The sequence below is a fragment of the Equus asinus genome, chromosome 21 (genome assembly GCF_041296235.1).
Source record: "Equus asinus isolate D_3611 breed Donkey chromosome 21, EquAss-T2T_v2, whole genome shotgun sequence".
Classification (NCBI taxonomy): domain Eukaryota; kingdom Metazoa; phylum Chordata; class Mammalia; order Perissodactyla; family Equidae; genus Equus; species Equus asinus.
The window spans coordinates 43,155,384-43,182,362 of NC_091810.1; the positions used below are offsets into that span (position 1 = coordinate 43,155,384).

Here is a 26,979-nt window from a genome sequence, read left to right on the forward strand (position 1 = left end):
CTTCAGGAGCCAGGTAGCCCTCTTGGATCTAAAGACATCTCCAAATTCCTAGGACTCATTCCTCCTTAAAATGTAAATACCTAGGGAGATAGCTCTTTAGTCTTCCTTGCTTCTTGGGACTTGACCTAGGAACCTAACCTGTGCTGTAACCTCTTGGCCCTTTTGTGTATGTACTTGGCACTCACAAGAAAATAAGAGAAATTTAATTATTCTTTTGGGTCATGGCAATTAACTAGATAATTGGCTACAGATCTGATTCTTAAGGTATGCGAAAAGTAAAATATATCCGGGGGAAATGAAAGCAAACATTCCCTGTCTTTATATCATATACGTTTTTGCATATTGATAGGCTAGGACTTTTTGCAGGAGCACTGAGAAATCCAGGGATGGTTTATTTTCCCACATGGAGATTTATGAAGTAAGTGAAAATATATTGAGCTCTCTTTTGGCTGGTGGTAAGTCAAGTTAATTCTTAAAGCTGACTTTAATATTAAAAAAAAAACATGAGGGGCTGGCCCGGTGGCGTAGCGGTTAGGTGCACATGTTCCGCTTCGGCGGCCCGGATTTTGCTGGTTCGGATCCTGGGTGCGGACATGGTACCGCTTGGCAAGCCATGCTGTGGTAGGCATCCCACATATAAAGTAGAGGAAGATGGGCACAGATGTTAGCTCAGGGCCAGTCTTCCTCAGCAAAAAGAGGAGGATTTGCAGCAGATGTTAGCTCAGGGCTGATCTTCCTAAGGAAAAAAAAAAAAAAAATGAGATGTCCCTAAATTCTAATATTGTCTGTGATGTGAACATTCGCCTACATATCTCTTGGTGTACATGTACAAGACTTTTTTTCTCTGAAGTATATATCTAATATATTAGATTTATTATCTATAAGTAGAATTATTGAATCATAATATATGCACGTGACTGGCTTTACAAGAATAATGCCGTATTGTTTTAAGTGGTTGTACTAATTTATACCCCCCAATACCAGCAAGTTCCTGTTAATTCACATACCTACAATTGCTTGGTATAGTTAGACTTTGGCAAAAATCTTGCCAATCTGGTAGGTGTAAAATAGTATCTTACCGTGCTTTTAGCTTGTATTTTCCTGAAATATGAAGAGTTGATCATCCTTCCATAAGTTTACATCTTTTAATGTTCAGTTGCCTGCTTTTCCTCAAGTGGCTTGTGTTTTCTTAATTTGAAAATTAATTTCTTAATTTCTTAATTCTTATATTTTGGGTACTAATGCTGAGCTATGTGTGCTACAGTTTGTTTCTTTTTTATAATTTGTGCTTACCTTTTTACTTTTTATTCATGGTGTTTTTTGAAGAACAGATATTCTTAACTTTAATGTGGTTGAATTTATCTGCCTGAATGTTAAGCACTGATTGTGACTTCTTTAAGAAATTCTTCCTTCCCCCTAGGTCTTACAGATTCTGCCCTATATTTTTTTCTGAATGTGTTATGACTTTGCCTTTGACGCTTAAAACTTTAAAAATACATATGTACATATTTTTTTGTTTTTGCATGATATACTATAGGAATCCAACTTCATTTTTTTCTCCCATATGAATAACAAGTTGTTCCTGAACCATTTACTGAGTAGTCCGTCCTTTCTCCACTAAGAAGTCTTGATACCAGGTAGGGCAAATTGCCCCACTTTTTTCATCTTTTTTTTTTTTTTTCCTTCCCCCAAAGCCCCCCAGTACATAGTTGTATATTCTAGTTGTGAGTGCCTCTCGTTATGCTTTTTTCATCCTTTTTAGGAGTGTTCTGGTATTTGAGATTTAGCTTTTTTCCAGAAAATTTAAGAATCAGCTTGCTTTTTTCAAAAAGTTTTAGGATCGGTTTGTTATGTGTCCCTCCCTATTTCCCCCTCAAAAACCCTGTTGGAATTTTTTTATTGAAATTTTGTTAAATCTGTAGATCAGATTTGAGAGAATTGACATCTTTGTGATACTGTCTTACCCATGAACAAGATTATCTCTACTTCTTTAGGGTATTCTTTTAATAGAGGTTTATAATTTTCTGGATACAGGTCTTGCTCATTTTTTGTTAGATTTATCCCTAGACATCTTATATTTTTTTATGCTCTTGTAAACAATACTTTCCATTTCAGTACATTTTCTGCATGTTGTGTATATAGAATTGTAATTGACATTTAAATATTGATTTTATCTCAGATCAGTATATGAAATTTAAATAATTATTTTTTTTTGTACATTCTTTGGGATTGTTACATAGATTTCTTTATCTGGGAGCAACATTATTTTGGTTTTTCCTCTCTAGTCTTTAGGCTCTGTATTTCTTTTTCTTTTGTTACTGTGCAATCTAGGATCTCTAATACGATGCTGAATGAAAATGGTGATTGTAGGCGTTCTTCTTGGTTTTCAAAAGAACACTTCTAACATTAACCATTAGGTAGGAAGTTTGCAGTAGGTTTTTCATAGATACGTTTATCAGTTAAAGTTTTTCCTTCTTTATTTTTTTAACTATGAATGGATTTTTAATTTTATTGCATATTTATTTATTTATTGCATTTATGAAGATGGTTACAGGTATACCTCGGAGATATTGCGGGTTCAGTTTCAGACCACTGCAATAAAGTGAGTCACACAAATTTTTTGGTTTCCCAGTGCATATAAAAGTGTTGTTTATACTATATTGTAGTCTAGTGTGCAGTACCATTATGTCTAAAAAAACAAGGTGCATACCTTAATTTAAAAAGTTCTTTATTGCTAAAAAATGCTAACCATCATCTGAGCCTTCAGCGAGTTGTAATCTTTGTGCTAGTGGATGATGTTGCCTTGATGCTGATGGCTGCTGACTGGTCAGGATGGTGGTTGCTGAAGGTTAGGGTGGCTGTGGCAGTTTCTTAAAATAAGACAACAGTGAAGTTTGCTGCAGTTGGTTGAGTCTTCCTTTCACAAATGATTTCTCTGAGGCATGCAGTGCTGTTTGATAGCAATTTACCCACAGTAGAACTTCTTTCAAAATTGGAGTCAGTCCTCTCAAACCCTGCCGCTGCTTTGTCAACTAAGTTAATGTAATATTCTAAATCCTTTGTTGTCATTTCAATGGTCTTCACAGCATCTTCACCAGGAATAGATGCCATCTCAAAAAACCACTCTCTTTGCTCATCTATAAGAAGCAACTCCTCATCCATTAAGAGTTTTATCATGAGAGTGCAGCAATTCAGTCATATCTTCCAATTTCAGTTCTAATTCTAGTTTCCTTGCTGTTTTTACCACGTCTGCCGTAACTTCCTCCACTGAAATCTTGAACCCCTCAAAACCATCCATAAGGGTTGGATTCAACTTTTTCCAGACTCCCATTAATGTTGATATTTTGATCTCTTCCTGTGAATCACAGATGTTCTTAGTGGCATCTAGAATGGTGAATTCTTTCCAGGAGATTTTCAATTTACTTAGCCCAGATCCATCAGAGGAATCACTGTGGCAGCTATAGTCTTATGAAGTGTATTTCTTAAATAATAAGATTTGAAAGTTGAAATGACTTCTTGATCTGTCGGCTGCAAAATGGGTGTTGTGTTAACAGACATGAAAACAGCATTAATCTCACTGTACGTCTCCATTGGAGCTCTTAGGTGACCCAGTGTGTATCAGTGAACAGTATTATTTTGAAAGGAATCTTTCTGAGCAATAGGTTTCAACAGTGGACTTAAAATACTCAGTAAACCATGTTGTAAACAGATGTGGTGTCATCCAAGCTTTGTTGTTCCAATATAGAGCACAGGCAGAGTAGATTTAGCATAATTCTTAAGGGCCCTAGGATTTGCAGAATGATAAATGAACATTGGCTTCAACTTAGTCACCAGCTGCATTAGCCCCTAAAGAGAGAGTCAGCCTGCCTTTTGAAGCTTTGAAGGCAGGCATGGACTTCTTTCTAGCTATGGAAGTCCTAGATGACATCTTCCAATATGAGGCTGTTTCATCTACATTGAAAATCTAGTGTAGCTATCTTCATTGATTATCTTAGCTAGATCTTCTGGATAACTTGCTGCAGCTTCTGCATTAGCACTTGCTGCTTCACCTTATTATGTTTTGGAGATGGCTTCTTAAACTTGATGAAACCACCTCTGCTAGCTTCAAACTTTTCTTCGGCAGCTTCCTCACCTCTCACCCTTCATAGAATTGAAGAGAGTTAGGGATTTGTTCTGGATTATGCTTTGGCTTAAGGGAATGTTGTAGCTGGTTTGATCTTCTATCCAGACCACTAAAACTTTCTCCACATCAGCAATAAGGGTGTTTCACTTTCTTATCGTTTGTATGTTCACTAAATTAACACTTCTAATTTCCTTCAGCTTTTCCTTCACATTCAAAACTTGGCTAATTGTTTGGCGCAAGAGGCTTAGCTTCCAGCCTATCTTGACTTTTGACCTGCCTTCCTCACTAAGCTTAATCGTTTCTAGCTTTTGATTTAAAGTGAGAGATATGTGACTCTTCTTTCACTTGAACACGTAGAGGCCATTATAGGGTTGTTAGTTGACCTACTTTCAATATTGTTGCGTCTCAGGAAATAAGGAAGCCCCAGGAGAGGAGAGAGATGGGAGAATGGCTGGCTGGTAGAGCAGTCAGAACACACATTTATCGATTAAGTCCACTGTCTTATGTGGGTATGGTTTGTGGTGCTCCAAAGCAATGACAATAGTAACATCAAAGATCACTGATTACAGATCACCATAACAAATAGAATAATGATGGAAAAGTTTGAAATGTTGCGAGAATTACCAAAATGTGATAGAGACACAAAGTGAGCAAATAGTGTTAGAAAAATGGTGTTGATAGACTTGCTCACTGCAGGGTTGCCACAAACCTTCAATTTGTAAAAATACAGTATCTGTGAAGTGCAGTAAAGCAAAATGTGATAAAACGAGGTGTGCCTGTACCTGGTATCTTAGTCAGGGTTCTCCAGAAAAACAGAACCAATAGGATGTGTATATATATAGAAAGAGAGTTATTATAAAGAATTGGCTCATGCGGTTAGGAGGCTGAAAAGTCCTAGGATTTTCAGTCAGCAAGCTGGAGACCCAGGAGAACTGATGGCATAGTTGCAGTCTGAGTCCGAGTGTCTGAGCACCAGGAGAGCCCATGGTTCCAGTTCACATGATGGCAGGCTTGAGACCCAGGAAAAGCTGATGTTTCAGTTTGAGTCCAGAGGCAGGAAAAAAACCTGATGTCCCAGCTCGAAGGCAGGCAGGCAGGAGGAATTTCCCCTTTCTCCAGGAACGGTCAGCGTTTTCTATTCAGAGCTTCAGCTGGTTAGATGAGACTCACTCGCATTGGGAAGGGCAATCTTCCTTACTCAGTCTATCCATTTGTATGTTAAATTCATCCACAAATACCCTCAGAAACACCCAGAATAAAGTTTGACTAAATATCTGGACACTGTTGCTCAGACACATAAAATTAACCATTACACATAGTATTTATCCCATAAACTTAATAAGATGAATTATATTTATTTTTTCCCAGTGTTAAACTACCCCTGTGTTGCTGGTTTAGAATATCCCGCCCCCCCCGTTTTTTTTAATAAATGTGCAGTTTGGACTGTGAAAGTTTTGTTTAGGAATTTTGTATCTGTGCTGATGAGTGAGATTGACCTGCAGTTTTTCTTTTCATATTGCCTTTGTCTAGTTTTTGTATCAAGGTTATGGTAGCTTCCCAGAATTGAGGTGGGTAGTGTTTCCTCATTTTGCAAGAGATGGATATATATATGATTAACGTAATCTGTTCTTTGGGTGTTGGGTATCGCTTAACTGCAAAATTGTGTTGTCTTTTGTTTATGGATGGTTTTAAAGTACTGATTCCATTTCTTTTAATAGTTAAACTTTTCAGGTTTTCTATTTCTTCTTGGGTCAATTTGGATATATTACAGTTTTGTTTGTTTTTTATGAATTTGTTCGTTTCCTCTATTTTTTAATTTATTGAGATAGAATTATTTACATAGTATCTTTTTAATAGCTGCTGTGAGCATTTTTACATGGTATTTTTATTATGCCTTCTCTCATTAGTCACTTTCACTAGAGGTTTGTCTATTAGTCTTAAAAACCAAATTTTAGTTTTGACCCTCTGTTGCATCTTTGTTTTACTATTTTATTAAATTCAGCTTTTAGTTTATTAACTTCTACTTTTTGGGGGTTTATTCTGTTATTTCCGACTTCTTAAGTTGGAAAAATGGTCAATGAATTTTGAGTTCCAAGTACTGCTTTAATTGCATCCATGCATTTTAATATGCAGTATTTTTATTATCATTCAGTTCTAAGTAATTTTTAGTTTCCATTATGATTTCCACTTCGACACATGACTTATAGGTATGTCTTTGTTGTTGTTGTTGTTGTTGTTTTTGAGGAAGATTAGCCCTGAGCTAACATTTGCCACCGATCCTCCTCTATTTGCTGAGGAAGATTGGCCCTGAGCTAACATCTGTGCCCATCTTCCTCTATTTCATACGTGGGATGTCTGCCACAGCATGGCTTGATGAACAGTGTGTAGGTCCACACCCGGGATCCAAGCTGGTGAACCCTGGGTCACTGAAGCAGAGTGCACGAACTTAACTGCTGGGCCATGAGGCCAGCCCTAATGTTTTTTAATTTCCAAATGTATGAGAATACTTTTGTCTTTTTGTTTTTTATATTATAATTCCATTGTAATCAGAACAGGTGGTGATTATTTGAAATTTATTGAGACTTGATTTAAAACTTACTTTGTGGTCAGTTTTTGTACTACCTGCTCTGTATTTGAGAAAAAACATATTCTTTAATTGTTGGATCCTGGGTACACAATTCTGGGTTGACAGCCATTTTCTCTTAGCACTTTGACTATACTACGATATTTCTGGCTTCTTTTTCTATTGAAAGGTCAGCTTTAGTCTAATTACTGTTCTTTTGTAGGTCATCTCTCTTTTCTGGTTGCTTTTTTAATTTTTTGTTGTTGGTATTTTGCAGTTACCTTAAATATATCTAGGAGTAGACTTCTTATTTTTCCAGCTTTTTATGTATTCTCCTTCATATCTGTGGATTTGTATCTTCATTTTGGGAATATTGTTAGTCATTATCTCTCTGATTATACTTCTCCATTTTCTTTAGACTGTCTTTCTAGGACTCTGAAGCATCATATGGCAGATCTTTTCATTTTGTTCTCCATGTCTGTTAACCTCTGTTGTGTTTTCCATTCAGTTTCTCTGCTGCATTCTGAGTACTTTCATCACGGCTGTCTTCTAGTTTACAAAATCTGTCTTTAGGTGTGTCTAATTTACTGTTTAATCCATTCATTGAGTTTCTAATTTCACAGAGAGTATTTTTGATTTCTAAAAGGTATGTTTGACTCAGAAATCTACCTACTTTTTTTCATTTTTGTATATGCCATTTAAAAAATTTATTTATAAAAATGAGACCCTATCGTACATTCTTTTCAATAAGAAGCTTTTTTCAGGCAACAATATGTTACACTGATCATTTTTTTTTAATTCTTTCAGAAATATTTATTGAGTACCTATTATGTGCCAGGCATTGTTCTAGGAGGTGGAGGTTATATTCTGGTATTCTCTCTTTTTTTTTTTTCCTGGTGAGGAAGATTGTGCCTGAGCTAACATCTGTTCCTAATCTTCCTCATTTTGCTTGAGGAAGATTGTTGCTGAGCTAACATCTGTGTCAATCTTCCTGTTTTGTATATGGGATGCCACTATAGCATGGCTTGATGAGTGGTGTGTTAGGTTCGTGCCCAGGATCCAAACATGCGAACCCCAGGCCACCAAAGCATGTGAACTTAACTACTACCCCACCGGGCCAGCCCCTCTTTGTTATTTTTTTTATTGAAATGATTCACCATTTTAGTCATTTTAAAGTGTACAAGTTAGTGATTTTTAGTACATTCACAATGTTGTGTAACCATCACCACTATCTAATTCCAGGGCATTTTCAACACCCATTAAGCATTCACTGTGCCTTCCTTCTTCCTCCCAGTCCCTGGTAATCACTAATCTACTTCTGTCTTTATGGATTTGTCTATTCTGGACATTTTACATAAGTGGAATCATGCGCTATGTAGCCTTACAGTGCCTGGCTTCTTTCCCTTAGCATAATACTTTTAAGGTTCATCCATGTTATAACGTGCCAGTACTTTATTCCTTTTTATGGCTGAATAATAATTTATTCTGGATAATGCCGCATTTTGTTTGTCCATTCATGAGTTGTTTCCACTTTTTGGCTGTTGTGAATTACTGCTGTGAAATTTGTGTACCAAGTTTTGTGTGAACATGTTCTCAGTTCTGCCAATTATTTTGTTTATTTCTTTAGACATTTCACACTTGTTTTATATATTGTATCTGATAATTCCAGTGTAAAGCCCTTGTGTGTTTAAATCTCATAGCTTATTTTCTCCTAAGTTTGGTGATTTAAGATTGTGAGCTTAATATTTTATATTTTTCATACATTTTTGTTTTTGTACCATATTACCTGTAATGTTATCTGGAAAGTCAAAATAGTAGAATCAAGTAATAAAACTCCACAGACTGTGTTAATACTGTTTTCTGAGAGGGAAGGAAACAGTAGGTGTAATAAATAGAGGCAGCAGGAGCACAGAGTTCACAGGTGTTTCCTTTTCTACAGGATTGAAAGTGTTTCTTTGGGCTAAAGCTACAACTATTACTGCTAGGGCCTCTGTCTGAATGTTGTTTCTGGGTGTAGAGTCCCTGTGCTTCACGGATCTCTTGGGACATTGAAGCCCTTAGAGGACAAGGGTCTTTAGGCCACTAAGCAAATAGAATTTTTAAGACCTGGTATTTGGAGTGGGTGAGAAGTTAAAAGAATCTAATTGTTTTTCTTCATTGACTACAAAAGATGAAAATCCTATTCATGCTTCCCAGCTTCCTGTTCTGACAACCAGCAGCTGGGCAAAATGTTAAAAGGGATATGATATATCAAACATTTCAGATAAAAGTGTTTGAGTCTGAAAGAAAAATTTTGTGGTACATTGTCTGCTTTATTTTCAAGTGTTCAGTGTTTATATTAAATGTAAATTGGTAACAGAGTCACTTTTTGTCCTTTAAATTATTGGTTCTTACACAGACTTTGTTTATTCAGATTGTTTAATAGGAATTTAGATACTACAAATTTTCTTTCAAAATCCAGATATCCTTTTGTGTTCTATTGGTATGCTCAGTTCTTCCTTTACTTACCCTTTCTTTAATCCAAAAATATTGTGAACTATTGCAGGAGCCCCTGAACTGAGTTCTTCCAGATGTTACGTTATTTTCTTTCCTCTCCTGCACAGTGCTGTCAAGGCGTTTTTTTGTTTTTGTGGGGTTTTTTTAGAGAAACACTCCAGTTCAAAAGGGTTATCTCAAGGGCGTTCCTGGCTAACCTGGCATTCTTGTCTTTATACAATTTAGCCCATGCTCCTTTCTTCTGGACTTGTCTTATGCATTTGTCCTAGTCTGTCTTCACCTTTTTGCCAGTCATAAGTACTATGATGCCTGCAAACTGTCCATCGTATTATAACTCTGCCTTTGCCCATGATGTTGCCTCTGCTCAAATGTCCTTCCTACAATCTCAGGGTCTTGGGAGTGTACCCATCCTTCAAAATTCACTTCCAGTACACTCTTAGTATCTTTCCCAACTTTATAAACAAACTGTATTTTTCCCCTTCCTGTTGCTTTGTAAATATTTTTGAGAACTTTTCTATCTTATCTAATTCTTGATTTCTTGTGTTACTCTGTCCACCCAATTATAAACTTCTCATAATCAAGGATCTTGTGTTGCTTTTCTTTGATGTTATCTCTCACAAGGCAAATTGCCTTACATGTGAGAAAGATGTTTGTTCATTAAATATGTGAAGAATTACATTATAGCAACACATTTCATTTGAGATTAGCCTGAACTCTTAAAAGGCAGCATTTGTGTCATACTTTTTTTATGTCTCCAACATCCAGCACACTGCCTTGGCAGTTAATAACATGTCTTTTGAATTGCTATGGAAAATATCTGAAGTCCTTAGTTTGGTCCTTGTATTTTAGCTTCAAGGAAAAATTAGCTGGTTTCATGGTTAATTGAGGAAATTCTTTCAGTAATATTTTCTTATTAAAGTTATCCCTAAGGAATTCTTATTTAATTGGAATCTTATTAATCAGAGTTGGTGGAAAGAGTTTGTAACTAATTCAGTAGCCATATTTTTCCGAAAAAGATGATCAAGAAGTTTTTTTCTTTATAATTAGTAAAAACTGCTGTGTGTCTGCTGTATGGTGAGTAATAATAAAGCAGATTCAACTTCTTCCCTCTTCCAAAAATGCAGGTTCTTGTTAAACCTTTGGGAGACCGAGGATACCTTTTTCTTCTCTCTCCTTGTCAAATGGTTTCTCCATATGGTAGGTGATCTCTTTGATTTTTACAATTTTTGTTTAACTTTTTAGTTCAAACACATTGCTAATGAATTTGACTTCTGTTTTTTTAGAACACCAAACTGCCAAGCCTCGAGTCCTCCATGCTTTGTTTCTATTTCAAGAACCTAGAGGCCTAGTTACTTGTAAGTTCTTTCAATATCTAAATCTAGTTACTTATAATAACTACATTTTATTGAAAATTTCCAGATAAATCCATTAAGCATTTTGTCTTTCTTACATCATGTTTTGGGAAATACTGGGGATATTAAGAGGTATTAGCAATATAAAACACAAATTATATGACTTGGTTTTTTTAATTATGAAAAATTATTTGGGTTTTATCAGTGTTTTCACTAAATAAACGTTGATTATAATTGTAATGATACCATAACTTACTTTTTCTGAATTTTATATTATGATTTTTTTAGCTGAGTTCGTTTTTGCGTTCAAATTTTAGCGAGTATAAAAGCATTGTGTGTTAGGTTAAATTTAGGCCATTCGAAATTAGTAAGAATTTTTCACGCTGATGTTAGAGAAAATTTGCTATTCACCATTTCTAAGAACAACTTTCATGCTATATTAAGGTAAAGTTCCAACTAATGGATTTCACTGTCAGATGAGAATGAGATTCTCAACTGTAGCTACTCAGTGCCTGTATATCTGCTTATGGGATAGAGAGTTCATGCGAAGGTAAAGTTGTTACGTTTTAACAGGAAGGAGTGACATTGCTATCATTTGCAGGACTGTCTTGCTAGAAGCCTCAGATCTTGCCCTGTCTATTTCTCCTTACATTTTGCTTGCCACCAGTGGAATTGCCTAGGGACAACAGGAAATAAAAAGATCTTCAATGAGTGGGTGTTTTTCCCTTTAAAAATATGTTCTGCAATTTCGATTTAGTGTCTTGTTGGACTATTTGAGGCTTCTGGACTTAGAAGCATGCTGTTCATGTATTTCTATAACACATATATGTATTAGGATACATACTAGTTTGGTTCTTGATTAATGTATGAGTGTTGTTACATTTGTTTGACACTATATAGATCTATATTTGATTAGTTTCTTGATTGTTAACATAATTTGCCTTTTTGGTTTGTTTACAGCTCAAAAACTTTCAACCAGTGCAGCACCACAGGAGAGACATGAGAGCATGCCAGATGTATTAAAAATAACTCAGTTTTTACAATTTGCTTTGATTCAGTGTCGAAAGGAATTCAAAAGTATAAATACTATAAATTTTCATTCTGTTGTTGAAAAGTATGTAAATGAGTTTTTTAAGCGAGGTTTTGGTTCAGGTAAACGAGAGTTTATCATGTTTCCATATGATTCACGATTAGATGATAAGAAATTCTTATACTCAGCTCCAAAAAATAAATCCCATATTGATAATTGTTTACATACCTATATTTTTCGGCCTGAAATGTATCAGTTACCTATTTGTAAATTAAAAGAGCTATTTGAAGAAAATAGAAAACTTCAACAGTTCAGTCCACTTTCAGATTATGAAGGCCAAGAAGAAGAAATGAATGGTACAAAAATGAGATTTGGAAAACGAAATAACTCAAGGGGTGAAACTGTTAAACCTAGAAAGCAGAAGTCATGTCACTCTTTGGATTATGATAAGGATAGAGTCAAAGAATTGATTAATTTAATTCAGTGTAGGAAAAAGAATGTGGGTGGGGACTCAGACACAGAAGATATGAGAAGCAAAACTGTCTTGAAGAGGAAGCTTGAGGATCTACCTGAAAATATGAGAAAGCTTGCGAAAACCAGTAATTTTTCTGAAAATTGCCATCTGTATAAAGGTAAAATATCAGATTGCTCTTATATAGTGTAAAAAATAACAACCAAAAATATAGCAAAATAGTTCTGTCCTTTCCGTTAGTACAGAGGCCTGCGGTTACAGCCTGGGAGCCAATCCAGCCTATCCTCTGTTTTTATAAAGAAAGTTTTATTGGAATACAGCCACGTCGAATCATTTATATGTGTATAATTACTTTCACAGTATAATGGCAGAGTTGGGACAGAGACTGTATGGCCCAAAGCTTAAAATATTTACTGTCTGTTCCTTTACAGAAAATATTTGCCACCTCCTGCTTTAGTACATCAGATTTCTGAATTGTGTAGCTTAGGCTAATATGAGAAAATAATGTATGCTTAGCTGTTATCCTACTAATTGGAGCTCCTGTTCTTTTATATTCCTTTAATGTTATAATTGGAAACATACAATATAGAACGTTGGGTTCTTTTAGCATGTTGTTTAATGAAAGGAACCTTCTGAGCTTTAAAATAAAATCTCTTAGATGCATATAGGTATTTTTTTCCACTTAGGAGTCCGGTAATATGTTTGGCTTTTTCTTTTTTCTATCTTTCTTTCTTTTGTTTTAGTTGACAGTTACAAAAAGAAATGGGAGACCCTTCTTAGAAGTGTGTGTTTCAATATTGCAAGTAGTTTAAAACATGTCTTCATCTAGATTTTTAAGATCCTTAAACTGCTAGTCTGTGAGCATGAAGTGTGTTCCTTTGCTTTCAGGGACCTTTGATGTAACAATCTACATTTTGTGCTGATGCTGCTGTTGTTGATTGTAGCAGATCTGAATATTCCATTCCTCTGTTTCTTACTAAGCAAATTTTACTTGTATGTTTTCAAATTCAGTGTGTCTCAGAACTGACTAGGTTAGTCAGATCAATGCCCTTATGACACTGTTCTCTTAGCAATGTATGTTTGTATCCTTAGTTACTTTCCACTTATCTGCTCTCTTTTACTTCCTCTCTTCCTGCACTATCCAATATTAGCTACTTAGCCACATGTTATTTAAGTTTAAAATAATTAAAATGAAGTAAAGGTTCATTTCCTGCATTATACTGGTACATTTCACCAGCCACACCACTGTATTGAACAGCATAGGTAGAGGACATTCCCATCATTGCAGAAAGTTCTATTTGACAGTGTTGTTCTCTTCAGTAACTTTCAGGTTTTTTTTTACTTGACCTGTGTTCTCTTTTTCTTCCTAATGTTTTAATCCTTATTCGTGTTTTCATCTCCTGGGTGGCCTTCCTGGTTTCTATCACTCATTTCAGTATCATGTTCTTCTTAATATTCCTTGGCTAATTTGCTACCAATTTCTGCTTCTGTATTTGTTTGTCAAGCCTTTGCTATAGACTGGTCATGTCCAGCCTAGGGCGTAGCCAGGTTTCCCACTCTTTCAGAACATGCCCCTTGGTAAAGACTCATCTCTTTTTCTCCAGAATATGTCATGATCTGCCCTTTACTTTGCTTTCTTGTTTCCTGAAGCATCTTTCATTTCTCTCAAGCATCCTATCTTTACAATTCGGATCTCTCTTTAGCTTTATGACTGTCCTGCTCCTGGATGGTTTTCATTTGACTGTCCTGCTCCTGGATGGTTTTCATTTCCTTTAGTTTATCCTGGATTTCTGCTCTGTGCTGAACCTGTTGGCACTTACTGATCCATGCTGTTTTATAGTGTTAGTCTTGAGAAAGTGCTTACTATGTGCTAGGTGCTTTACATACATGGACTCGTTAGTTCTTGAGTGGGATTCCTTTTCTAGATAGAAATAAGTGGTAGTAATGCCTTTTATCATTAGTAGGCAGATTAGAAATCAGCATATTACTACTAATTGGTTATGCATTTTCAAAAAATTCCGTGGTAGACACTATTATCCTTATTTTATAGATGAGAAAACCATTTCAGAGAAGTTAAATAACTTTACCTAAAATTATGTAGTTCACTAATCCGTGTTTGAACCCAGTTCTGACTGACTCCAAAGCATTGTTCCTAAACTCGGCTTATTTCCTAACACTGAGCACATTATAGGCAAGATACTTAAATTTTGGTACTGTTAATAAGGTGATGATTGACTAATTTTGTATATGTGACAAAACAGTTGTGAATGAAATCAGGCTTTATCAGTAATTAAAATGATTGGGGGCCGGCCTAGTGGTGCAGCGGTTAAGTGCACACGTTCTGCTTCGGCGGCCCAGGGTTCCCCGGTTCGGATCCCAGGTGCGGACATGGCACCGCTTGGCAGGCTATGCTGTGGTAGGTATCCCACATATAAAGTAGAGGAAGATGGGCACGGATGTTAGCTCAGGGCCAGGCTTCCTCAGCTAAAAGAGGAGGATTGGCAGATGTTAGCTCAGGGCTAATCTTCCTCAAAAAAAACGATTGGAATGCCATGCTAATTATAATAGAGCAAAGGAGAAATGGGGCAGGGGAGAAGGGGTAGACAGGCTAAATTAGAACTAGTGGTGATCAGACTTAAATTTCTAGGTGTTCCTCACTTGTGTTTCTTTCTAGTCATTTTGCCACTTTATTTCTGATTTCTAAAAGTAGAAATTTAGAAGTTGGATTCTGATTTATAAAATACCCTGATCTTGATTTAGTGGTGAACCTACTCGTTTTATAAAAGGTAACCTCCTATTCCCCTACCCCTTTTAACAATAACTTTTTTTGAGGTATGATTTATATACAATGTACCCATTTTAAGTACACAGTTTGATGAGTTTGGATAGCTATGTTACCACCACTCCAAGATATAGAACGTTTTTGTTACCCCCAAAAGTTGCCTTGTGCTCCTTTGTAGTTCATCTCACTCCACCCCACCACTGATCTGTTTTCTGTCTTTATAGATTAGTTTTGCCTGTTCTATAATTTCATGTAATTAGAATCATATAGTATAATCTCTGTTATTTCTAATTTTTCTTTTTTTTTTTTTTGCTATGGTACATTATACCCTACCTAAATTGGAAATCCTGACATCTACCCAGGGTTTAGACTCCTTCAGCATTAAATAAAGCATGCAACTTTCTGTTTGTCTGCTCCCTTTGGGAGTTTTTAATATATTGGTTGTGCAGATTACCCAGATTTATACCTGCTTGGAGCCATGTCTTAATATGTTTTCTCTCATAGTGCTTTTGTTTTTTTTTACTTTTTTTTTTTTTTTTTTGAGGAAGATTAGCCCTGAGCTAACTGCTGCCAAATCCTCCTATTTTGTAACGTAAGGGATAGATGTGCTTGTAAAACCTAAGCCAGTAGTTTGATTGAGTTCCTGTCCATAAATCTTTTAATTAATTTTTAGATATATCTGATTTTATTTTTATACTAGTCTTCCAAACTTAACTTTAAGAGATGACTTTTCTTTCTCTTTTCGCTTCAGAGTCTCCACAGCCTATTGGCTCACTTGGGCATGATGCTGACTTGAGACGGCAGCAGCTGGATACCTCGAACTCCAGCCTTGCTGACATCCAAAGGCTGTTTAATTGGCTGTCAGAAACACTAGCAAATGCACGCCATTCTGATGCATCCCTGACAGATACAGTCAATAAAGCTTTAGGATTAAGCACTGATGATGCCTATGAAGAGCTGAGGCAAAAGCATGAGTATGAGTTGAACTCTACCCCAGATAAGAAAGAATATGAACAGTCTACTTGTGTAAAAATTGAAAGTACACATTTTAAGGATACTCAGAGCCCATTGCTAGAAGTTGATACATCATCTTTAAAGTATCCTGTTGCTGTTTCTACCAGTGAAATAGGCACTGACCATAAACTACATTTGAAAGAAGTAAGCATATGTCTTTTGATCTTTGCTTTTGTGAATGTGTGTGAAAGAGAGGATGTCAATGTGCTTCAATGAGGTTTTTTTTCCTGTTCAAAAAGAAAGAAAATACACGTTACAGTAAAAGTATCTGTCCAGGATAGTATTTCTAAGTTCTTCCTTATTATGAGATAAAGGCAGAAGTAGTTTTTTTCCTTCCTCCGTATATAGGCTTATATATGGTCTAAGATTTAGCTATCGTGATAGAGTTAAGGCTGGACAGTCTATTTGTCAGAAATAGCTTATTGGGGGTTAATTCCGTATCATTTCATAATGAAATTGAATCCTCAAAACATTGGCATCCTGCTAGCAGTACCGGAATCTAAAGGTGAGGCAGATGAGGTGACCAAAGTCAGTGTATCAGTGTTGTAAACAAGGTTAGATGCTTTGTATTTCTCATGCAAATAGGAATAGAAAATGAATGGTCTTTAGGATTATCTCTGACGTGACTCTCAGCCTTGTTTGACAGGGCATCCAGTCTATTTATGATAAGTGCTTAGAGTACTGATCTCTAGCTAAGAAGTAGCTTTATCTCACCCCAAGAAGTGGCTGCATCACTGGGGAACAGTACCAAGATGGCGCCGTATTCCTAAGGGTTTATTTGTAATTTGCTCTTTCTTTCATTTTCTCTTCCCTGCCTTTGAATAAATGTCAAATGCATTTCTCTAGGCTTTCTTCATATAGTTTTGGGATATTTATTTTAGGGGGAGGATGATGGCAGGAGGCTCACTTGGGGAGGTAGGTAAGGTAGGCCTTGAGGAACTAACATATATTGTTAACATTTCTTGGCGTATCTAATACTCGGAATCACGTTGATGGGGGTATGGGCCAAACCGAGCACATTGCCTACTTTTGTAACTAAAGTTTTATTGGAACACAGCCATGCCCATTCTTTTAGGTATTGCCTGTGGCTGCTTTTGCACTACAATTGCAGGGCAGAGTATCTGGCCCGCAAAACCTAAAATACTTGGCACTTTACCGAAAAAGTTGACCAGTCTTCTCTAAATCAACATCACATTATGTTTTGAGGGAAAAAATTGTTTTAAATTGAGACTAGAGTATTATAACTTTATCATGTTGATTTTACTCATTTGTAATATTTAGATTGAAGCTTGTGAATGCTGTGAGAAACAGTTGTTTTTCTTGGCAGGAAGATGAATTGAAAAGAAAGCTATTGAATGTGTGCTCTAATTTTTAGGATCCAAATTTAATTAGCATGAATAATTTTGAAGATTGCAGTTTGTGTCCCACTGTTCCCATTGAACATGGATTCCGTAGACAATCTAAGTCAAATAATGTTGAAGAAACTGAAATACATTGGAAACTGATCCCAATTACAGGTAAGAACAAGTATACTGGGACTTAGGTTTGCTTGGTTTTACTTAGGGACCAGATTCCTGAAGGGTTTCATCTTTGCTGGATTCCAGTTTTGGGTCACTAGGTGCTTCATCTTACTTGGCTCTGACATCTTCAGTGTCTTATTTTGAGCAATGTAATGTCATCATTGAGTGTTGCTGTTCTCGGTCAGCATCAGCAAGTATCTACAAAAGAGCCTATTAAAAATAGGGATTTAAAACATACTTACTCTCCCTATGTAATTTAGCATGCAAACTTTCAAATGAAAGTTGTTGGCAGAAATTGAGTTTCTAATAAGGTGAGGTAGTTACGGAAATGAAATGATGCCTTTGGACAGCTAATTAAATGCTGTCTTCTCAAATTATTAGAGTAAACTTCACTAAAATAAACTGTCGTGTAAAAAGCGGTCATGTTGAGGTTCATCTATTTGAAAGAAATTTGATTTCTTAATACTGGATTATCTTAAAGAAGTTGGATCATCATAGAGAATGGCCTAAAATAATCAAATGCAAATATCCCTAGAAAGCTTGTTGAACCATGGGGCAAGAAGAGTTTAGCAAATGCTGAAAGATCATTTTTCAGTATTCTGATTTCTCTGTGCAAACATATACACACACATATATAAATACTTTTAATATTATTCCAAGTCCTTATTCATCTTTGTTAGCTAAGCATTTTTGGAAATATTTCCAGGGCATTCTTCCATTCCCAGACCTTTATTTAACATTTAAAATGAAAAAAACAACTTTTTGTTAAAAAGTAGGCTGGCTTGTGACCGAGAAGCTATTGAGATCTCCAAGGACTCATGAGAAGAATTTCTAAAACTTGATGCGTTTCCATGGGCTTCGGTACCATTCTCTACTTAGTACCTTACCAGAGAGGGCAAGAGGCCTGGAAGCAATGGTGGAGAGGCAACTGGTACTCACTTATGAGCTGGGGACGTTGACTTGAGTGGGAGAAACAGAATAAGGAAGTAGTTGCTACAAGATGATTATCCTAACCATTCCTCATTTAGACACCTTCATAGACATCTAGGTGTTGATATTCCATCATCACCTGAATGGAAAGGAAAGGAACTTCCCATTTCTGAGTGACCCTTCAGGATTATTGTAGGCAAAAGAAGGAATACTTGGATTTATTAGCATTTGGGGCTGTCTGAAAGGTGCTTAATAGGTTTCACTAATATCTGAAGAGAGTCTACATTTCTAATGGATGCTTTCCCTCAGGAGGGAATGCAAGAAGCCCAGAAGACCAGCTGGGGAAACATGGTGAGAAACACACACCAGGTGAGAAGGCTCCCTTTGCTTTTCCTCCCAATGTCCCCTTCTTCAGAATTGCTACTTGCATTTCTGGTCCTCCATCAATAGGGCATCAATTTAAGTTCTGTTAATTACAGAAAATTTGGACAATATCATATTTGTATTTAAATCATTAGTTGATTTGTTATAAAATATTCTTACACAAAGGATGTGTTCAAAGAAGTTACTGCATAGTCATAGAGATTGTTTTCTTTACCTACAGTAGACTCTATCTGATATAGTGACTTGGGAAGACCCAAATATTGTTACACTTAATCCATTTCTGCACGATATCCTAAGAGAAGCAGTCTTCAAGTTTCTTTTAAATTAAAAATACGAGGAGGTGAGGCCATTTGTCTTTTAGGTATATCATTCCCAATATTGAATTTTTTGACCCAATTCTTGTTCTTCTAATTCTAAAGCTCATTTCTGCACATAGCTTGAGAGCTTAGGAAACTTTCAGATTCCAGAAGCATTTACAGATATTACTGATTAGCTGGTTGCAGTGGGTGCCTAGGAAACAGTCTCTTTTGTCTGAGCTCAGTCAATTCAACATCCTTGCAGTTGGTCACAGGCATTGTTTTCTTGCTAGAGTTTAGTGGTGAGTCTTTGTTTGTTTCCTTTTTGTTGTATCTAACTCTCTCAGAAATCTTGAGTGTTATTATTTCGAAGGAAAGCTAAATGACTTTTTAATTTTAGTAGATCTTTATGGTTATTCTTCTCTTTTGGGAATTAAAAAAAGACTTTTAGTTAATAGTTTTCAAGAAAATCTTTATGTCTCCTCCTAGGAAAAGATGATAAAAAAAGAAACAGAAACAGCAGATATATGAGCTACAGGAAAGTGCACAAATCTTTAGTATATAGCTCGATGAATTTTTGCTTAAGTATACACTTAGGTGTCCACTACCCAAATCAGGATGAAGAACATTTCCAGCACCCTGGAGGTTTTCCTCTGCATACCCCCAATCAGTACTCTCCCTGCCGCCAACAGTAGCCACTAATCTGACTTCTTTCACCATAGATTCACTTGTTCTTGAATTGAAGATAAAGGGAACCTACATGTGTCCTCTTTACTTTTTGACTCTTTCACTCAACATTATGTCAGATTCATCCATGTTTTGTGTCTATCAATAAGTCTTTCTTATTAGGAGCAGCAGGTATCTTGTTTGTGTTTCACAATGCTCCATCAGCATCTGAAGTCCTCTCATTTGGCATACAATCTTCATATTTTGTGATGAAAAATCTGAATGATGCTGCCTTTAGAGAACTCCTACTCCCCTTTCACTTAAAAGTCAAAGTACTGCCATGTTTGAATGACAATCAGTAGAAATGTTTTAAATCATTTATTGATGAAGACAATTTTTAAATAAAATCAATCTTAATAATTAAAGTCATATAGGGGAAATTTGTGCAAAATAAAATTACGTGGGCATCATTTGCATTTTTAAAGGAGATTTGGTTTATAGTTTTTCAATATGGAAAATTCCCCATGTGAATTTAAGTTAGATTTTAGCTTTAAAAAATTTCCTTTATCCGTAGCCCTTCAGGAATAAGCTTATTGGTCTGAACTACAGCTAGACATTTTGGGAGCAAGTATTTCATTTAAAATAATAACTCAGAAGTTTTTAAATTACAGGTGGTCCTCCCCAACCCATTAAGATGCAATTAAAAAATTTTTTATTTAAACAAATCAGACATTGACATGGTAAATAATTCAAGAAGTACAAAAATACTTCAAAAAGTAAGTCTTCCACTCACCCCTAGCCCAGATACTTCATTTCATCCTGTGTATCAACCTGTTACAGATTTCTTATGTACCTTTCCAGACATTTTATATGTGTGCTAAAACCCATGTTGCAGATTTAAGAAGGACATTCAGTATTGCCATGTTATTTTTTGGAACTTGAATTTTCTGGTTTATCAGTTTCATAGAGTTGTAATTCTTGCCGTGGTACATTGGACACTTTGCTCCCCTTCTCTTCTACCTATAGACCTACAGACCTCCTTCCTCTCTGACAGGTGCCTTTGCAGTAGTTAATGGGGTACAGTGGTTCATGGTAACCACCGGGGTTGGTAGAGAAATGTCACAGGCTGACTGCTGCTGAGACTGTTTAAACCTTTAGAAAAGTTGGAGTGTGGGGAAAATCCAAACTGAATTTTATGTAGAGAGGACATGCTGCTATGCCTGAGTGCAAACTTGAGTAGGAAATTTGCTGTAGATTTAAAGTACTGTAGTTTTGAAAAGTATACTTGTATCTGGACTTTCTGATTTAGAGTTACCATTTCATATACTACAACAGCAACTTCTTAGGGAATGTTGGCTAAGATTTAAGAAAAATTAGTAATTTTTTTAAAGAATAAAATTGCGTAGTGTGATCTTGTAGGCAAAGATCATGAATTTTTTTCTTTTTCTAAAATATAATATTGTTATAAATTGCTGTTTTCCTCTTGTATTTTAAAAAGAGATTTAGGGTGCCTGTTTTGAAATGTAGTTTCAAAAACATATTGTGTTTGAATTTAGGATTTTTGGGGGCAAAAAATATGATCTTATGGATTGAGCCAGTTGTCAAGAGTCAAAGTTTATATAGTTCCATTAGCATCAGCTAGCTGAATGACCTCTTCATCTCAAATGGGGTAAAAGCTATTGTGATTTTTCTTGGAATTATTTCCAAACAAAGTAAAAACACTTAGGAAAGCACTATCAAAAGTGCCACTGTTAATGCAGCTATGAAGTATGTTCTTGAGCCTATTTTTTCCTGATAAATTGAAGTCCCTAACATAGTAGGAAATCCACTAAGCAACCCCATATGTGAGAGAAAATCTGAAAACAGATAAAATTAATCACCCTAGATCTTGAATGCATCTCTTAACTTGGCAGTTAGTCCCATAGCATTTCAGTTTGTCATTCTTTCAAAAGCCTTATACTCAAAGTTTTCATATTAAGAGGGTGTTACCATAGTTACATTACTTGGCCAAGAATATAGGGGTTGAGCAAGATTTTGCAACTGACCATGTTGATTAAAACATGTCTGTTAAAACTCAGATCTACAGAAAGGTAGGGAAGCAGAAATAAGCAAATGAATTAATTTGTATTGATGTCAAGTTGGCACTTGTTTGAACACTTGAGAAGGAATCAAAGAAAATAATATTAAAACCTGTTACTCTAGCTATTGAAATCCAAAGACCAGCCATAAGTAGGACACATAGGAAGTACAGTTCACAACATTATTTGAGATTCTTATTCTACCTTCCTATGTGTAATTATTCTGAATATATACTTGACCTGACATTTTTTTATTATTTTTAAGTTTGTGTTTTCAGATGTTATATTTTTGGATTGCTCTTATAATAATGAACTCTTCCTACATAGGTATGAAATCACCAGAAGAACAACTGGTGTGTCTGCCATCACAGGAGGCCTTTCCTAACGACCCCCGGGTAATAAGTAGACAGAGAAGTTCTGATTACCAGTTTCCATCCTCTCCATTTACAGACACACTAAAGGGCACCACTGAGGAGGACGTGTTGACAGGTCAGGTGGTGACAGTGGAGGAGCAGTGTGTGCCAGCAGCAGAGCCGCCTGCAATGAGCGAAACCACAGAGAGAACAGTGTTAGGAGAGTACAATCTCTTTTCTAGGAAGATAGAAGAGATTTTGAAGCAAAAGAATGTTTCATATGTCAGTAGAATTTCCACACCTATCTTTTCAACACAAGAGAAGATGAAACGGCTTTCTGAGTTCATATATTCTAAGACTTCCAAAGCTGGTGTACAGGAGTTTGTAGATGGCTTGCATGAGAAACTAAATACTATTATTATCAAAGCATCAGTCAAAGGTGGGAATTTGCCACCAGTCAGTCCTAATGATTCTGGTACTAAGATAGCATTGAATCCTTTGGGAAAGCATGTCATACCAGTTTCCTCAAGTGACTTCAACAATAAACACCTCCTTGAGCCACTTTGCAGTGATACTTTGAAAGACACCAACTCTGATGAGCAGCATTCCTCTTCAACTTTGGGTTTAACTGAAGTAGACGTGAACCAGCCACACCATGACACAGAGCTAATGGTGACTTCTGATCATACTGTACCTGGTGATATTGCCCGGGAACCAATAGAAAAAGAAACAAAATCACCCAGTGATGTAAACATTTCTGCCCAACCAGCTCTTTCAAATTTTATAAGCCAGTTAGAACCTGAAGTATTTAACAGCTTGGTTAAAATCATGAAAGATGTCCAGAAAAATACTGTGAAATTTTATATTCATGAAGAAGAAGAGAGTGTGCTCTGTAAAGAAATAAAGGTAACTAAATGAGAAGGTAATAGTAATGCTGTATAAACTTGTCTTGTGGGACCTGACCTGTATAAAGTGGGTTTGTTTTGTTTTTAAATGTTAACCATATATTTTCATAATTTAATGCAGAGTAGAATAAAAGACTAGTAAGTTCAACTAAATTCAAAACCTGTGATCTAAATATCTTAGAGTTTAGAATCTTGTTTTATAGTGTCATTTTAAAGACCATTTGTATACATACTTCAAATACTTTAAACTGTTGGTTTCAAAGGTTTTAAATGTTTTTTACTTGGGTTTTTAATGAAGAGGAGGAAGAGATACAGAGAGGTAAAGGAAGTTGTCAGTGTTTACCTAGTGTAGGGTTTTACAATCAAATAGAAATATAAAAACTTTCCAGGGATGACCCAATAATGATATAATCTTTTGGTGTTTCTTGATACCCTGGTCATGTCAGGGTTCTCTCCAGCCCTTATTGATCAAAAAAATCATGATCCTGAAAGACTCTCCAATCATGAAAGATTCCTCACTACAAGGTATATGTTTTTGTACTGAAGCTACAGAGTAGACTAGCATTTCAGGTATTTGGTTTAAAAAATGACACACGTTTGTGTGTGTGTGTGTGTGTGTGTAGATATAGAGATAGACAAATAAAATTTGTAATAATAGATATGTAAATTTATTACACATTGGAACAATTTTATCAGTGGTTTAATATTATCAATTAGTATTCACTATACTGTAGGATTTTAATTCCTTAAGGGAAGACTTTATACTTTAAAATAAATGCCTGCTCTCATTTATGGGATTTACGTATCATGACAAGTTTCTGCTTGTTTTGTTAGAGGAGGCAGCAGGGACTATGAATAAGTGGCTTATAGCCCAGAGAGGCCCAGAAACTCTGTGCTACTCACCTGTCCTGAGCTTTTGTCAGTTTGGGGATCTCTTTGATGTCAGCGTGTTTCACAGGGTGTGCCCATGAGAACATGAAGAGCGTCAAAATGGAGGAGGAATTCCCTGTGGTTTCTTGGGAAGATGAAACCAGACTTACTAGGAATTTTCTTGGTTGCATTTTTGCCCTGTATGAATGAACCTAGAGCCTCTTGACTTTTTTCCACCCCCAGCAACATGTTTCTAAGCATGGTACTCTTTGGGGCATAGCTGCACGCTGGTGTGGGGCTAGATGAGAGAATAAGTTGGGCACAGTTCCCAGTGTGCTCAGCGTTACTCCACTTCCTCCCACCACATTTTTTTAACTGATTGTAACATACTTAAAAGAAATGCATTTTATGAATGGTGCTTTTAATTCATTCTGGCATAGAAATAATATTTCTGTTACTTACTTTATATAGAAGAAGAAGAGGATGCTATGTGTTTTACAAGCCTGATAGAAAATAAGATGGGAACTTTAATTCTTTTAATGAATATCCATTGGAAAATTTCCAGCAGAAGTGTCACAATAGAGTAGAAGAGTACAAATAAAATTTTAAGGTTCCTAAATATTTCTGGAGTCAAACTGGTTTCTTATTCTATGAATTACACTGTCATATTTAAAATGAACTTGCATTTAAAGGTTTTTAATGTAAAAAGACAGACCAAAAATTATAAGCAGGCCTGTCAGACGGTAATTTACATTTTCATTACCTGACTGTAAGCTGCTCTGAGAGCTGCCCTGTAATTTTAGAGGTTAGAGCAAAATCAGACAGTGTAGCAGATGCTGCTTTAGTTTAGGGATACACAGAAACATCCTCTTTGGGTGTGACACTTGTAGACTGCCCTTGAAAGAGCAGTAGACTGGTTGTGAGGCAAGCTGAGTTTCAGTTTATGATTATCTAACCAGCTGTGCCAACTTTGAGAAAATTAATGTGCTTCTGTATCTGTGAAATAAGGAATGTGACCTCCAGGATCCTGCAGTTTGCTTCAGAGTTCAGGATTCCACCAGCAGGCAAAAAGCACAGGGAACTCAGCCTGGACTACTACCTTGTGTCCTTTAAAAGGTTGTACCATGTCACCAGCATGGAGAGAGGTGTTAGATGGGAGGGTCTATTTTGCTCAAAGGTGTACACTTGACAGACATAGCTAATTAGTATGTGAATACCGTTGTATATACTCAAGGTCTGTATGAATGATTTTGGGGCTGTTGTGAATTAAATGAGTTATGGTGGTTGAAAAAGTTCTTTATAACTCTGAAGGAGTATACCAGTGATATTGCTGCAAAGAACCAAGGGCCTGCTTTGAAAGGAAATGAGAGTCGGGGAGTGGTTAGAGATTGGGCTCTATGTTGGCCAGACTCAGTAATGGAGATGGGTTAAGAACCCGAGCTAATCCATTTTTCTGTGGTTCTTCTGTTACCCTACATTGGCATTTACTTGGTTTCAGTTGCATAGAATTGTAACATTGTGACCGTGACCATTTAAGCTCTGAGCTTTAGATTATTCTCTAAGAAGAGTGGACTTGATGATCTCTCAGATCCTTAGAGTGTAAGGTCATCCTCAATATTGTTCTAGTACTAGTTAAGCTTAGCAGTTTATCTTGCATTTCTGGTGTTAAATGGATGTTTGCAAAAAAGCTTTTAAATGTTGATTTAGTTTTTTTTCTTTAACAGGAATATCTTATCAAATTAGGCAATACAGAGTGTCATCCAGAACAATTTTTGGAAAGAAGATCAAAATTAGATAAACTATTGATTATTATTCAAAATGAAGACATTGCAGGTTTCATTCACAAGGTAGACTGTTAAGTCAAACTCACTACTTATTTTGGTTGTAAGAACTCCCTTATTTTAAAATCTTATTGTCTTTGAGACTAAAGCTGTTTGTTTTTAAAATATCCTCATAAGCTTTAAGGCGATAAAACTTTGAGGTTGGAGGTTTAGGGCTTGAGACCTAAATGACCCTTCTGTGAATCAGCTTGTGAGATTCAAGTTTGTACCTCTGCATAATTTTAAACTGTGGCACATGACAGACTTTCCCTATCACTCAAATAGTCAAGATTAAGAATACTGAGTCCTTGAATGCCAGTGGGTCGGCTGACTCCCTTTATATTGTCATCTTCGTTTCTATGTCTCAGGTAAAACCTGTTTGTATCCTCCTTTGCCAAACCAGTCCCTCTTTCCCTTGGATTTGGAGGTACCCCATCCGGTTTTCTGAGCCTGTCTCAAGTCTTACTGCCCTGTGAAACCTTTCCTGACTTCTTCCAGTACGTGGGCTCTTGCCCTCATCTGATTTCTAACTGTACTCCCAGGGCCAGACAGATTAGCATTTGTCATTCTCTGTTTCAGCGTATTGTAGGCGCCTTTTCCTAGAGTTTTCTGTTCTTCATGGTAAGGTGCCCAGTACATAAACGTTGGTTTATATATTTGGAAATAATGTTGGGAATGTTATTTTTGTGCTTGGCTTTCCAGAGGCAACACAGTAATATAGGTGAACCATAGTGCATTTTGTTAAGACTTTTTTTGTAGGTTACTTTACACTTGAGTCTGTCAGTTCAGTTCATTCCCTTATCTGTCCTTATTTCTATTTTTATTTTGATATTGAAATAGGTACCTGGCTTGGTGACTTTAAAGAAGCTCCCTTGTGTTAGTTTTGCTGGTGTTGATAGTCTGGATGATGTTAAAAATCATACATACAATGAATTATTTGTATCTGGAGGTTTTATTGTATCTGATGAATCCATTCTAAATCCAGAAGTTATCACAATTGGTAAGATTTATGCATTCTTTTGAACACATAACTTCTCATTTGTCTTTTCTAGGTTTTTCTCATTTATGACTCAGTCATACTTTTTTAAATTCTAATTTATTTATTTATTTGCAGGGGAATATTCGCCCTAAGCTAACACCTGTTGCCAGTCTTCCTCCTTCCTCTCCCCCTACCCCCCCAAAGCCCCAGCACATAGTTGTGTATAATTGTAAGTTCTTCTGTGTGAGCCACTGCCACAGCATGGCTACTGACGGATAAGTGGTGGTTCTGCACCTGAGAACTGAACCCAAGCCACCAAAGTGGAGCATGCTGAATTTTAACCACT

General features: G+C 36.2%; 1 protein-coding gene across 4 annotated transcripts in view; it reads left to right on the forward strand.

The window, feature by feature from the left end:
• The window catches only part of TASOR (transcription activation suppressor), a 53,136-nt gene that overhangs the window by 21,930 nt on the left and 4,227 nt on the right, over positions 1-26,979 (forward strand). For 2 of the 4 annotated variants that reach the window (XM_014868660.3, XM_014868662.3), the window contains exons 12-20: positions 10,307-10,379; positions 10,466-10,537; positions 11,495-12,196; positions 15,570-15,976; positions 17,208-17,349; positions 18,592-18,651; positions 22,034-22,965; positions 25,559-25,681; positions 26,495-26,654. In XM_014868660.3, coding sequence (XP_014724146.3) covers positions 10,307-10,379; positions 10,466-10,537; positions 11,495-12,196; positions 15,570-15,976; positions 17,208-17,349; positions 18,592-18,651; positions 22,034-22,965; positions 25,559-25,681; positions 26,495-26,654 — 2,671 coding nt within the window. The remainder of the gene's footprint in view (positions 1-10,306; positions 10,380-10,465; positions 10,538-11,494; positions 12,197-15,569; positions 15,977-17,207; positions 17,350-18,591; positions 18,652-22,033; positions 22,966-25,558; positions 25,682-26,494; positions 26,655-26,979) is intronic. The other 2 variants (XM_044754887.2, XM_014868661.3) reach the window with 1 other exon arrangement.